Source organism: Contarinia nasturtii, unplaced genomic scaffold (assembly GCF_009176525.2).
Source record: "Contarinia nasturtii isolate CC-2019 unplaced genomic scaffold, AAFC_CNas_1.1 Cnas_scaffold_350, whole genome shotgun sequence".
Classification (NCBI taxonomy): domain Eukaryota; kingdom Metazoa; phylum Arthropoda; class Insecta; order Diptera; family Cecidomyiidae; genus Contarinia; species Contarinia nasturtii.
The window spans coordinates 1,476,581-1,492,256 of record NW_022197705.1 but is presented as its reverse complement, the minus strand read 5'-3'; the positions used below and the strand labels follow the sequence as shown (position 1 = coordinate 1,492,256).

The 15,676-nt window shown below is 33.4% G+C and overlaps 1 protein-coding gene across 1 annotated transcript; it reads left to right on the top strand.

Annotated features, from left to right (window-relative positions):
* The first annotated feature begins 12,642 nt into the window (after positions 1-12,642).
* On the top strand, positions 12,643-14,187 carry LOC116338286. The gene is made up of 3 exons (XM_031763426.1): positions 12,643-12,798; positions 12,888-13,112; positions 13,186-14,187. Exons 1-3 carry the CDS (start codon positions 12,750-12,752, stop codon positions 14,127-14,129), a joined length of 1,218 nt encoding a protein of 405 aa, XP_031619286.1. The 5' UTR covers positions 12,643-12,749; the 3' UTR covers positions 14,130-14,187.
* Positions 14,188-15,676: the final 1,489 nt, after the last annotated feature.

The window sequence follows — 15,676 nt, the reverse complement described above, 5'->3', positions numbered from 1 at the left end:
ATTCCTGGAACTGTAATTTGAAGAAAAAGTTTTTTTTCGTTCTCAAAACTTTTGTTTGAAAGACTATATAAAATGCTCAAGTTTGATTTGATAGAGGCGTTGAATACCATTACAGAAATTAAGGCAAAAATTGAAACATATGTATTAGCATGTTGTTGTTATATTTTCACAATGTCGTCAAGTTTTGAAGAATACAAAAAAAAAGTTCGCGTTCATTTTTCTTCAGACGAAATTTCTTAATGTAACGATCAGATTTTTTTTCTTGTTCGCTGTCGTTTTTTTTTCCAGTCCAATGGAAACAGTGTGCATGTGCGGCAACAGTTAGCCGGGGTATTTTTAATCAAAACGCAGTGCTACCGAGAGAAACCTATAATTTAATTTTTCCTCAACCGTCGAAAGAATGACGAAAAATCATAATAAATAAATAAAATGCCGAATTTGCATATGTAATAATGATTTCGTTGTTGTTCTGGTTCTTTTGCTCTCACTCAAGAGCACGTCACTTAAAATAGAGTCGAGAGTAGAAGGTAAAACAGGAGGTCTTTTTTTTACTTGAATACGCAATTAAGATAATTTACAAATAGCACTTCTCACTCACATTCTCTCTTTCTCTGCCGAATTAACATTTATTCCGAATAAATTTTTTTCTTCATTTTCTTCATTTTTCATAACATTCGTTATACATTTGTATTACTTTTTTCATCAAATATTTATGTTTTATTCTGGAATAAATCGTCACTCAGCACACTTCATAGAGCAACCGTAAATATTCAACTCAATGAGAAAGAGAGAGAAATAAAATATCACATTATAATTTCATTATACAATATGCAGTGTATATATCACGCATTTCGTCTACATATATTGGAAATTGAAATGACCAATAATTATAGTGGAACAAAATGAAACGAAAACAACAATAACTGCAGTCGAATGGGCGAAGAGAAAACAAAAAACACACACAACATCTGAAATTCATCGTATAAAAACAAACTTTTTCTAAATAAAATGTAATCTTCAGAATTTCTTGATATAGTATTTTCGGTTGTGTGAACAAAACTCAGCAAAAGCACCACCATTTAAATTGTGTGTGTGTGAGCGCGCGCTCGTTCGCATACGCAATAGCCAGCGAACTAAATTTATTCAGCATTTTGATTAATTCCAAGAGATAAGCTAGCGATATTACAGTCAAAAAATGTTCGTTTTTCTTTCTTTTCTTGATGTGTTTCGGTTCATTTTTTTTATGAACTTCGTTTGTTCGCCAATTTTTATTATGCTCGATCGCTGGTCGCTTTTTCTCTCTTTATCTCTCTCTCTCTCTCTCAATTTATTCGTTAAAATCGTGGATTTTTCTCTGTGGTTCGTTGTTTCATTGCAAAAGCTTCTTTATAAAAATTGGATCTTTTCCTGTGAATCACGATCTTAACTAAAATGGCGAGAGATAAAAATGAGCCGACCAAATTTGCTAACCTGCAATTATATATCATAAATTCAACATTTTTCGGCAGACAATTGCTCATGTGCTGTTTTCCCCCGCGCACCAAACGACTACAACGAAAAAAAACCCACATGAAATGAAATGATCATTTGTTCCTCTTGTTTTAGCGCGCGGATTAACGCGAAAATTGATAGAATGCTGAGAACATTTCTCGTCTCGAATTTAATTCGACTTTATTTTTCGCCCGAAATGATTCGCTTCGAAAATTTTAATTTCATTTCGAGAAAGCATGTTTTTTTTTCTTTTTTCTCGATTCTGATGTGAAAAAATCCAAAGAAAATTATTCATGATATCTGACGTCTTACTTTCAATTCTCTCCCTATTCCAACTACAAGTCATTTGGCATTTGATTGCCATATCAAGATGTGCATCAAAAGTCATCCCATTGTTGGCTTCAAACAATAAATAAACAGTCTAATGACACTGACGAGAGTCTATCAACCGAATTGCACAATTGGTATGTGTGTGTTTTTCATCTGATTTGAAATTCATTTGGTATTATTGTCAGTGGTCCCCGCTTAGCTGTTGAGTATGTCTTTTTTGTTTGGCTGAAGAGTATTCATTTAACCATTTCACATTCACTGTTGAATGTTTAACCGTAAAACCATATCAACCAATGTTCAACACCCTCAGCTTCGTCATCAAATCGATAAAGACTGTACGCATAGAAAATTCATACGGCCATTTGATGCCGAGAGAACATGTAAACAAAGAGAACGAGAGCCCGAAGAACGAACAAACTTGGGGTGATAAAATATAAATTGCACACATACACAATACAAATTGAGATCCGAATCCACGACACAGAATCCAAGAAAGTTGGTCTACATTGTTCGGAAGGGAAAAAAACCATTGAGTAATAAAAATAAATCCACTTCAAAGGCGTTTTGTTTTGATTTTTATGTATGTTTCCCAATGGATTAAGCACTCAGCTCAAATCAAAATCATCCCATTCCGATTAAAATAAATGTCTTCGGAAAAATGTTTCTGCTTTCGTCAGTTGACTGAGTGCCGTGTTAAATGCGCACTCGCTGCTTTTTTTGGTCTTGATTTTCACTCGCAACACCAACTATTTATATAAATACAGATCAAGTTGCATGTAGATATATATTCAATGCCACAGAAGATATTTATATCGTTGGTGCCCCGTGCGCTCTCTCTCTCTCTCTTCATCTCTATGTTTTTGGTGTTACAGCGTAAAGTTATTGGTATTTTAGCTTTATGACTCTGCAAAAAAAATGCTGAGTGAGTGCTCGCGCACCGTATTCTTCAATTGAGTAGAATATTTGCGTCTTCATTTTAACCATTCACTTTATGGTTTTCTTGTTGGCTGCATAGCATCGACAGTTTCAGTTTCAGTGGACACGATGCTTGGCCATCATCAATTGGTAATAAAGAGTCGAGTTAGAAAAAAAAGTGAACCATTAATCGCACGACATTGTGTATGAGGCCGGGGCCATATGAAGTGTGGGTTATCGATTTGCTTTTGATTCCGAGGCGAACGAGGGAAGTGCAACGCGTGTTTACTATTTTTGTTTAGCATTTGAACTACAGAGGAAGATATAGCAATTTCTTTTGAACGCGTGCTCATTTCAATTCATGATTATCAATTTTATCCACATTTACTTTAATGTGTGTCGCAAAAGGGTAATAACGAAATTTTAATTTTTTTTCCACTGTTTGTGTTTACTGGGTGTGTGTGTTCTTTTTTACTCTCTCTATCTCTTTCTCTTCATCATCATGAAAAGACTCTATGTGCATCATCAAAGGATTGAATTAATGTAACAGATACAATATGTGGTTAATCAAGTCGATTGGGTTTTCGCTTCATCAACGATTCACGGTCCGATTCATGGTACAGCCGATGAGTTTTTAACTTATGAAAATTCATAAATCAATTTAGCGATGATGCCGTCGGACCTTAAATTATATTTTGGTTTATTCTTATTCTTCATTTTTTTCATTAGCCAATCGATTCGGTTAGATTTATTCTGAGACTCCTGATACGATTTTTAGAACCTTTTCGAAATGTGTTGCATCGTGTGGTTTTTTTAGACGGTGTTCAATTATAAATCCCTGGGCAAGAAGCTCCAATTAGAGGCACAGTGGAAAATGACGCTACACCACAATAACAACAAGAAAAAACAACAAAAAAAAAATTACTGCAGCGATTCAATTATCATTAATCATTTTGCATTTATCACAGTTTGAAATTCAGAGAAAGTCAAGAGCAATTTTAACAATTACATAATTACTTTGAAGAACCAACCACACCAAGGCCTTTTACCACTCACAGGCTAGTTCTGAAATCTGAATCATGCACTCCTCACACACACACACACACATACATAAAAAACACATCTCCAAAGTCACAATTGATACTAAATGTACATCAACGCAAACGAAATGGCTCAAAGGAATAAAACGATCTTGGTTGCCCGTGCGCATTTGTCTTCGTTCTGAATTGCAGCAATGCATACCGTGGAAAAGCGCCGTAGGTCGTACGTACATTTGGAAAGCGAGAGAGCGAGAGAGACCGAAACAGAGAAGGAAAAATTGTGCTCCAAACACCGGCGCTATTCGACTTTTCAATGTGATGCCATTGTTCATCTTCATAAGTCAAAGTCATCGTGATTCACCGTGATGTGGTCGCATTAAATACCTTGATATCTTTTGCATACGGCTTAAATGTTGACACGATGCGTTTGGCTAGAAAAATGCGCAAAACTATTCTGCTAAATCTCAATCAATTTCGCAGATTGAAGCAGAGCAACAACACATTGATCCAAATCGCATTTAACACACTCGAATTGAGTAGAAAACGATTGATTTTCCATACATATCGTTTGTTATTGCAAGCGCTGCAAAGGCAACATTTTGAAAAATGAATGTCAATAATTAAAATTGGATGTTGGTTAATTCGTTCAAAAAGATAGAATATTTTTTATCTTTCGTCAAAAAAAGGGAGAAAGAGAGAGATATGGAGAAACTGTTCAAAATCAAGTGCCGTTCAACAATTTTCAATCTAATAAATCAACCATTTGCAAGCGCTCTCCAGACATTTCATGTGGCCGAGAGGTTATAATTAAAATCAAATCAAAATGCTTACGATTGTTTTAACTGGCCAATCTTTGGACAAGCCGCCACTGCTCTTCTTCGAGCATGTGAAACACAAATCATATTTTTGGCGGATTCAATAAAAACAATTCTTTAATTCTTTGTTCTGCTTTGAGAATACACTGGCCAACCCGGTTTGGAAAGTGAACAACTAGTAACAATGAATGTCCGTCGCTCTTCAACATTTTCAAATCAAAACTATGCTTAATATTCGTTGAAATGTTCGATAATCTTCACATCGAGAACCGAATGAATAAAAAAAAACATCGAAAAAGCACAACACATTTTTGTTCACACCAGGATTTTGATACATTCATGTATAAATATCAAAGATTGATGTTTACATCAATTATTGTTCAATTTTCACGTCAAATATTCTGTTTTCTTCTTTTCACGATTCTCTTTTCGTGTGTCTTTCGTTTTGGGCCGAGATGGAACTCTGAATGATTTGTGCGATGGCAAAAAGCGCATATAGTTGCGAATAATGAAATAGAAAGCGAAAGGGATAAAGAGAAGGATTGCAACGCAAATCAAGACGAACAAAAACATAAATGCACGCACACAATATGCTCGGGATCGTTGTGTTGACTACAAGAGTGATCGACGACGTTTGAAAATGAGCGAAGAAACGTATTTTGTTTTGTTACCTCGGGAGTTTTTTGGGCAAAGGGAACATATTAGGCACGGCCTTGGAAATAATAATGGAAATAATGTCAAAAATGAAGAGAAAACCTACTCACAAATCTCATCCACGACACCACACATTCGTTCTCTCTCTCACATTGCCAATACGATTTTTTAACAACCAAATGAGGCATCGATATCTACATCATCGTCGTTTGAAAATCTTTTTTTCCATGCCGATGAACATTCCATACATGTATGCACAACATCATGCAATATGATTTCCGTACTGCACTTGTTCGGAGTTTTGTGTTTGATCGCACACAATTGTGTATGGAAAAATCAGGATCCGTCAAAATAACAACAATACTGAACACAAAAACATATTTCAAACCGAAGCCGAATCGCAAAACAAAACAAAGTGTAGACGAGTGAGATGCACACACAACGATGATTGACCGTATCACACACAATACGAAGGAGAGGCAACCAAAGCAAAAAAAAAAAAAACACGAGCAAAAGAAAATTTGAAATACAAAGCAATTGATGCCCTATCACTGGATCTGCCGATGGCACGCAATACTTCTTCTTCTTTTTCATCACTGATCTTGTTCTTCTTCTTATTTATTATTATTATTATTATTCGTCGGTTGATATCTTGTCTGTTCGGCCATAAGACTTGTGATGTTTAAGTGTGCATTTTGTGCAGCTCATCAACTCGCATGAAACGCCAACATATTTATTTTCACACTATTCTCGACATGCTTCAACTCTCTATGCTTGCTAAACAGAAGAGGCAACCGGAGAGATGAAGAGAGAGAAAAGGAGAAAGAATATTGTTATTTTTGTTATTGGGTGAAAAGCGTTGTAACAGTAAATACTATATATTATGAGCAAAAATAATTATTATATTTTATTTTATTAAATTGACGTACATTGTCATTAAGTTTATGCGGACACATTTCAAAAAATCTATACACATCGGGCACGAGGTAGAAAAAAAAGAGCAGCCGAACATAACTCTAAAATCAGTAAAGAGAGATAAAGACTAAACGAATACGAGTGATGGAAGACTGATCGCCTGACACTCAATCTCGTTTCGACTCACTCACTCCACATGCCAATAAATTGGCAATACAGAGACGAATGCAGCTAAAACTTAATCTCCATTTTTTTTGGTGTTTAATAATACTGATTATCGTATATATTAGGCAACTTAAGTTTGCCTGTCCAACTGAAGTCAATTCACTAATTGAAATAGTATACATAATGATTATAATTATGGCGAACAAGAAGCAGATATCTGCATCGCGAGCGAGCATTGATAATCTTTTCAACATATCAGTCAATATTATCGAATCGTTCGGTGCGAATATATTTGTTGTCAAAATTGTTAAGCACAGGTAAATTATTGACAGCTTTAATCACCATTCATTTGATTTATAATCATAAGACATGACACGAGTAATATGACATTTAATTGAATTTGACATGGTGGCAACAAATTCATTTGCATAGAGCTGTAAATCTCAGTGACGTAGAAGTCATTGATGAATGGGTTCGGTATTCGAAAATCGATTTGACACTTCAATCGCTTCATAAATTCACAAATTCAAATTCATTTAAAGACGAATTAAATACTGTGTCAATTAATATTTACTAAAAAAAGATTTTTTTTGCTTCTCAATTGTAAAATGCAATCAAAATATCTTAAAAGAATAAAAGTGGTCAAATGCCAGTATCAATAATGAATACAATGGCCATAATATCACCGAAGGTGTGCGCTGTAAAAAGAGTTTCTATTACAAGAAACTCATAATTATTATGGTTGATGTGTATTATTTTTTTCAGTTTCGCTGTTGTTGTTTCTTTTATTTGCCTTCATTACAACCGCAACATTGATGTGCGCAGAAGACTTTAAGAAGAATGAACAACGAAAAAATGTTCATTCGACTGTCAATCAATTAGTCAGTTTTTTCCCTCTTTCGCTCCTGAATGGTCCAGCGTAAAAGCAAATTGCTTTTGTGCACATTGAAAAAAGAGCCACAAACGAATATTGCTTGGCGCCTTTTTTCGGCCATTTCAAAGAGATAAAAAGAAAAGTTCATTAGTTATGTGGGTACATAAATCTTAGTCGTTCAAACTCAAAAAGTCAAGAGAGAAAGAAAAAAACCTAGAAGGAATGAAAATTGTTACATAATTGCCATAGGATTGATGATGATTTAATTTTATTTTAATTTGTTCACTTTTTATAGAGCAGTTTTACTCATATTTTCTTTTTTAAACTCGCTAACCTTTTCATAAATTGTGAGTGCGCTCAATCTCGACCAGAAGATAAAATGGAAGGCTGAGAAAAATAAATTCATCTAAAGTACTGTAAATACACTTTTCTTGTCGATGATTTTTTTCTCTCTCGTAGGTTTTCAACTGAAAACAAAATACGCACACGATATTTTCAGAGCGCAAATCAATATTCCAACTTGAAATGTCCAAGGCTGTGTGAATTTATACGCTGAACGAGTAATATTGAATAAAAGTGTTCACACAGAGTTCAATTGACATTTCGGTAGATAAATTCAAATTTAAAAGACAAACATAATGACAAAGAGACAGTTTTGCTTTGAACTTGCAAGTGACACGTGCGCGCCTCATTGAAATCCACATTCAATACGGCTCGCATACATATATTGACGAAAAATGTGTGTACATTTCGAACGAAATTCTATAAAGGAGTTGCTTTGACATGAAATTATTTCAAATGAAACCGAAGATTCAAAAGCGGAAAATTCAAATGTATTCAAATTTCAGTGGAAGTATTTTCAATGTAAAATGTGTACATGCACATATCGTTTGGACTCGTTTCGCACAACAATAACGAGTTGATGCTCAATAGCGTCTAGAAAATGGTAACACAGTTACAGTAGCCCAGCTCTTTGTTGCGGTCTTTGTTGCCTCATCAGCATATTCGGATTAGTATGTAATTTGTAAAATTGATCTGCGACTGCGAATTGTCTTTCAACAATCTATTGCTTTGTGGCATTTCGGAAAATTTAAATAATATGCAAATTCACTGAACAATTTAACTTGATTAAATAAAGAAAATATTGATTGAAAATGCGTATAATTTGAATGTAACGCGACCAATATGCGTTTTTTTTCTCTTGACTTGTCCGTCAGAGAAAATTTGAATCCTAGCAGTGAATGAGTTTCAAATCTAATCTCTTTGATTCAAAAGCGCTTGTGTTTTGGTTTCTTGTTACAGTTTTCAAGTGTGGAAAAAATGTTGAAAAATTTGGAAATCATTAAATAAATTCGGCAAACCATGCGCCAAACACAAAGAGAATTCGTCTAGGCGTAATTTTAAATAGCAACGCTATAATTATTTGTACACTTATACACTTATAATTCGTGATTCACCAAAAAAAAAAATACACAACAACCGAGTGAAAAGTGTTTGAAGTTTTTCACCCGATTTTTCGGTGTCTTGTGTTTTTTTTAGCATGACGTCAGCAAACGCGCTGAACATCGCCATATCTTTTTGATCTTTACGGCTCAAGAATAGAAAAAACAACACAACACAACAAACTGATATCTATGAAAGGGAAGCGGCGCCACAAATTAGAATCATTTTTGCTCCGTTATGACCATTCAATAGAGCTAGTGAACGGAGCAGAATGAGCACATCAAATGCATATACAACAATGCTCACTGGCCAAAATTGATATGATTGGGTGTGTGTGTGTGTTGTTCATCATCGCGCTCATTACCAATTTACTTATTCTATATAAGCACGAGCAACTCTTTGATTAACATTCGTTCTTCATGTTGTTTTTTTTTTTTATTCACACTGATGAGAGATGAGAAAACATGGCGCATAAAGAAAAACCGAGAGCTGTGAAGTGCGCGTGTCATCGTTGATTATAGAAATAGTTGAAAAATGACGGCAATCTATAATAAAACTAAATAGCATTACAATTTTGATTCATTGAAAAAAAAATATGGAAAATTACAAAACACTTTCGATTTAATTTACTATTAGTCTTCTTTTCGGATATGCATATATTGAAACAATATTCAATAGATGATTTTTTGGTTGATGATTGAGGCCACTGCATTCAATTTGAAGGAATTTTTTGATTATAATGTATTGACATTCATTGTTTCTTCACGATCGATTATTTATATGCATCGAAAAGCGGTCACTTTAGATTCGTCAGGGTGATTAGGTTGAGCTCACCATTTTTTTGTTTCGTCGCATTCAATTCGACTCATTGAACTGTAAATTAATCGTTAAATCAGTACGCGCAATTTTACTATGCCATTTGATTTTGTGCTGTTGTACGGTGCTATTTGATTTTGTAAAATCCGAAACAAACACGTGCGTCTCTGCATTTGTAATTCAAATAAAGAAAGGGTCTTTGATTCCACCATATGAAATACAGATATTTATTTCAAATGTGCGATTCTTTTACAGTTTTTTTTGTATGTGTGAAATCAATAGTCTTTTTATTGGACCAAGTCATACAAAAATAACAATAGCCATAAATTTTGAACACATCTTATGACCACCGACATAATATCGGACGAAGTTCGGATTATAAGTGATGCGAAGATCTCACTACATTGAACCGTACATTATAATGAATTGTTACGTTTTTTTGGTTTTCTTCATTTTTTTAATGCTTAAAAATACCCCTTTGTATATTAATACGGAATCTGCGCCGAGTGTATCGATCTCTGCTCAAACTAACAGGATATCGCTTCAATAATGGTGTCCATTTATTCAGTAGTAGACAGAGATGTTTCGGAAATCCTTTATATTTCCGTGTAGTTTCCTCACAACATTTTTATGTTTTTTGTCATTTATTTATTTTTAACGCCAATTTTACTACAGTCGAACTCTGATAATTCCAATTTCATTCATTTGAATATTCTTCACCATGCTAAGGATGTTTACTGATATGAATGGGCCAATTGTTCGAATTGTGAGTGCCGAAGTGATAATCTTATAATTCGTCATATTTTGATGTGAAAAAAAGAATGGGAGGCATATTTTTTGGTCGAATCGAAAAAAGTAGTCTTCAAGCAATGGAGAAGCGCTCTGAGGAGCAATTGCTTTTGAATTTTGATATTTTCCTCCTCACTGAGGACAAGATTTACTCCTCATTTCTTCTCTGGCTCCGCAGGACTTTCCTCCTCACATTTATTGCTCTGGGAAACCGTCTTTGATTTCAAGGGGTTAACACATCACCAGAACAACCCTAACCCATGTTGAGAAAGTATGCTGTATACCGTTCATCTATAAAAACATTAACAATCGATCAAAGTCTCGAGGACTTTGAGAATATTTCTACAAAGAAAAAGAACAATCGTTTTTTGTTGATGTCTTATTAATTACTCGTTTTCGACTGTGCGTAAAATCGAAATTGAAAAAAAAAAAAGAGTTTGTATGAAACAGCGCAGTATATAATTAGAGAATGTTTTGAAGAAACCAATTTTCTTAAATATTTAATGGCATTTTTTTATAATTCATTTAGTTGTATTGTCGATTTTATCCCGTTTGATTTTAATTTCTTGAAATAATTATTCTCAATATCAAAGCTTACACTAACATTTTTCAAATTCAACTTATTTATTGAATTTCAATGGATTTCTTTTTTTTTTCAAATGCAGCTAAAGTAAAACCAAACAAATATCTATTACCGAGAATTAAAATTCCAATTTTTTTTAACCGAAAAAAAGAAATCCTTTTTTCTAACAGCCTTCTGTCGATTCTTTTTTTAAATGTATAATTGATAAAGTTTTCTTCAAAGAAACCAGCAAGCTTGATTAAAATGTCCAAACAAAACGCAGTAAATAGAGAGGGAGTAAAAACGTGTCGGAGGCAATCAATGCCTTTTACTTCAGCAGCATTTTCTTCATCGATTTGAGCTAGCGGAAAACTTTAAAATCGGTTTTTTATTCATAATTACTCGAATTTAATTGAAATACGAAGGGTGACATACAGGTAGTTATTTTCTTTAATTATCTCACGGCGTAGCGAAAGAATTTTTTTGTTATTTCAAATGGTATTCCCTTTGGTTCATTCAAACAAAAAAAAAAAGCCAGTGAGCCGGTGAGTTTGTGTTGCTTACAATACACGCGATACAATGAAAATGTAAATAAAATTTATTGATAACCGTCGACTGAAGTAATTCGATGGAAAACGCACATAAGCCACCAGCCAAAGACGCCACAATTGTCACGAAGTTTTATTGTCGTGTGCTAATTAGAGATTTATTGATTCACTAATCACTTTATGCTTACACATTTTTATCCGGCACGGACATACAAAAAGAAATACGATTCAATAATAAATTGATATGTCGTTCCACATGAATTTCGGATATTTAAAACAATAAGTAATTTTTCATGCGTCGTGTTATTTTTTTTTATTTCGTTGTTATTGAAATAATATTAGGGCATTTAGACGCACAGCGAAAGGATTTTCAGTAAATACTCAAGTAATTATAGACATGTCAAATAGCTTAGGACCGAATGTGTGTTTGTGTCATTCATTTCGGCTTTTTTTTCCAAATGTTGAGTGAGGATAATAACACTTTTTAGCATAAAAACGTTTGGATAGGAAATGTCACCTATGTCATCAATTTAAACACACATTTGCAGGTGTATAAATGTTTCGTTTAGATTGGGCGGAGATCATAAATGGCTTTTAATTGCTACTCATCAAAAATAGAATTGTCAAACTAAATCATATTTGTGCGGAATCTTTTAACCATTCTTATTTATTCATGGCGACATTATTTTGGAAACGACACACCTCATGAATTACTAAAAAATTGATGTATTAAAATACGAAGTTTGCTATGCATTCCATTTCCGAAATGTGGTTTTTCATCAACACATTCCAATTGAAATTAATTGATCAAATTTTCAGTAGTTTTTTCTAATAAAATGAACATTCAAAAATCGCGTTCAGCGCTTTTACTCAATTCAGAATGAAGTTAGACGCAAATCGGCCTCAAACTTTAATGGAATATTCGATGGAAGCGGTTGACTTATATTTTTCATGAAGTAACTTCAACGGTGAACTTTAATAATGAGACTTTAAATAAATAATATGAATGGTATTGAAAACAATTGAGACACATAGTTTTGATATTATTATTTTTTTAAATTCGCTATGAATTGATAATTGCTATGAGAATTTGCGTTTTAAAAGGAGAGACGAGAATAATATTCATTCTGAGCGAAAATTCCCCTTTGAATCATAAGATAAGGAACAGCATCAAAGTGATGTTTATTCAGTTATTGTTCGAGTATTGTGATTGTGTTCTTAGAATTTTTTGTTTATTTCACTCGGTGCAATGAGCACTTAATTTTCGTCCGTTATTTTTTGTTCGTTTGACCTCGATTAAGATTATCACCAGAATATGTCATACTGTTCAGTATAAAAAACATACGTTTTGCCATATATTCGCGTGAATTTTGTTCAGTATAAAAAATAAAAATGTTAATGTGGACACTATTTGTTGGCCTTGCGATCGGCTATACTAACGGTATTTTAATTTTTGGAATTTATTTTTATTAAATTATAACATTGATAAAAATTGTTGAGTGGAATAAAAAAAAAGAATAATTTCTCTAGCTGACTGCGTCCTTTCCTTGCCGAGATTTCAATTTTTTGCTCCGTTGATATTCACTGTGGACGGTGAACTATTGCCGACGGATAATTTTGAAGAAAATGCACGTAGCATTACCATTCCATCCAATCAGGACGTGATTCTATCTTGTGCCCCAAACTACTTTAAAACGCCGAGATTGAATAGCACAAAATGGTTAACCGCCAAATGCAAAAGCGGCAATATTTTTGGTATGTAGACCTGTGTATTTATGACATAAAATTAAAAAAACAGTAACTAAAACGTTAAAAATTAACCTAATAGAAGTTGATGGTGTCGAAAAGAGTTGGACACTCGATCTGGGATGCGAAGTTCGGTCTGTGGAAGAGGTATTGAAATCAATTTCCGGGTGTCCCAATGAAGCAACTTCCGTTGAATTTGGTTACGAAAATCCAGTAAAACGAAAATCTCAAGTTATTGGTGAAGCGTGCTATTCGGAGAACAATGGTCGCACTATATTCGTTCATACGAAATTCGACGGGAATAGCAGCGAGAGAAGTGCTGTGTTGGAAACAGAAGGTGTAAACTATTTGGCACAAAACCACCCGGATTCATTGTATAAAATTAATTTTTTATTAGCATCTCGAATGGATGAATTGAATAATCGCCTTGAAAAATTGTTATCCACTAAAAAAGTTCCATTCCTTGCAACACGTCATTTAATCGATCTGCCGATTTTACAGAATGGACAACTTTATTCGGCATTAAAATTGGGATGGAATTATGTCATTTCGAATGGATTTGATTACTTGCCGAATTATGATCTGTTGATCAAGGATATTATGGGGCTAAGTATTAAAAATTTTGATTTATACTTGGGAACTCATTCAATTCTCTCATTACTAAATGGTGAACGGGGAGACGGTATTAAAACGTATTTGTATTTGCACCCGGATGAGCAAAAGTATCCCGTTCCGGAATATTTATGGATAGTCGTTACTACTGAATCGGAGAAAGCTGTTGGTTTCTTAATTTCAAATAATATTGACGCAGAGGAAGCAGATTTGATTAAAAACGCACCATGCCAAAGTAAATGCGCCCAATTGTCGTGGATGTCAAATCTATTTGAGAATGATTCATATAAAAAACCGAAGAATGGATTTGTGTTTTGCTGTGAATTAAATGAATTCATGAAAAAAGTCACCGAAATGCCATCGTTGGAGGGTCAATATTCTTTATTAGATAGAATATCGTATCGAAATATTTAAAATTTAAATCTTAATAAAGGAAAATAGCAAAATTTCAATGTAAAATGTAATTAATTCATTTTTGGTTTCTTTTTTTATAAAAATAGCGATTAATGGTTTTTGAATATTTTTTTCCTATTAAAATTTATGAATCAAAATGCACGAGAGCCTTTGGCAATTGACTTTAGATAAGGAAGCGGTAATCTAACTTCAACCTGAAGACTAATCCATACAAGTTGAAGATCTCGTCAAACAGCATTGACCAAATGTGTTTAAAGCGATGTTCAATCAACGATTGGTATGATTCCATCCTGCATTTCATGGTGAACTTATGCTGAAGAATTTATTTGTATATTGTTGTGAATTTAGCGATTTCAGGAAATTTACTCATAGAAATACCATAGTTAAAGGGACAATACATTATTTATTAGATCGAAATATTTGAAGCTTTATAAATAGAATAAAAAATATTTGAAATTATTTGGAAAATAGCGAAATTTCAATGTTAAAAAGTTTCACTTGATACGAATGTATGTTGCCAATATTTCTTAATTCATTGCATCATTACTTTGATTTTTCGATTTCTTCTTAGAAAATATTGCGGTTGGGGCCAATATTTAGTACATTACATATATCAAACAATTTTTGTATTTTGATTAAATGTGAACCTTAACCTGCCTGAATCCAATGAAAATAAATAATATATTTGACTTTGAGTAAACAGCTTAGATTGGCATAATAATGTAATCAAAACATGCCCGTTTAATTATTTCTGATTATTTCGTACTTATAAAAGCACTTCTTCTCAAAATAGAACAGTTCACGTTAATAATCGAAGCAGTATAATTCTCAGTTCATAAAAATGGGCAAATTCGTTCTTGTAAGTGTTCAAGTGATTTTTTATTTAATAATGATGACTTATACTTATAATAAAATTTCATAATTTGTTTAGGTATTTTTCATCGCACTTGCTTTGGTCGCAATGACTTCAGCTGTTGGTACGTATTTTTTTGAATATCTTTTCTTTTAATATTTGATTTCAAAAATGCATTATTTAAGCAGAAAAAGATACATTTATCGCATTTTTCATACTGTGATTTCAATTTCGGGGCAATGTTTTTGACGAAGTTTAGTAAGAGTTTTTAGGAATGGGTCGTTATTAAGAAATAGCTAAATAGATAAGCCAGATTAGGCTAGTAAAATTGTGTTCACTTTTCCGTAATATTGAAATTCCAACGCTGAAATTTGACATTTATCTGGATTTCCACTCAAAATTTCAATATATGGATGCGATCATACTCCATTTTTTTTAAATTATACTTTTACTGCAGTTCCAATGTTACTATAATTTGAAGAAAATGTCTCTGTAGATATCTAACATTACTTTTATTGATTTTATTTTTCCACCAGGCGAGAAATGCACACACAATCCTGATTGTGCAACAAATCTTTCATGCAGAAATGGTAAATGTATAAATGCCTGTCCAACTGAGTGTGCCAATAAAAATCCCAGCAAATGTACAACTATAAGTCATGTGCCTCAGTGTAATTGAGGACTTCTCACACTT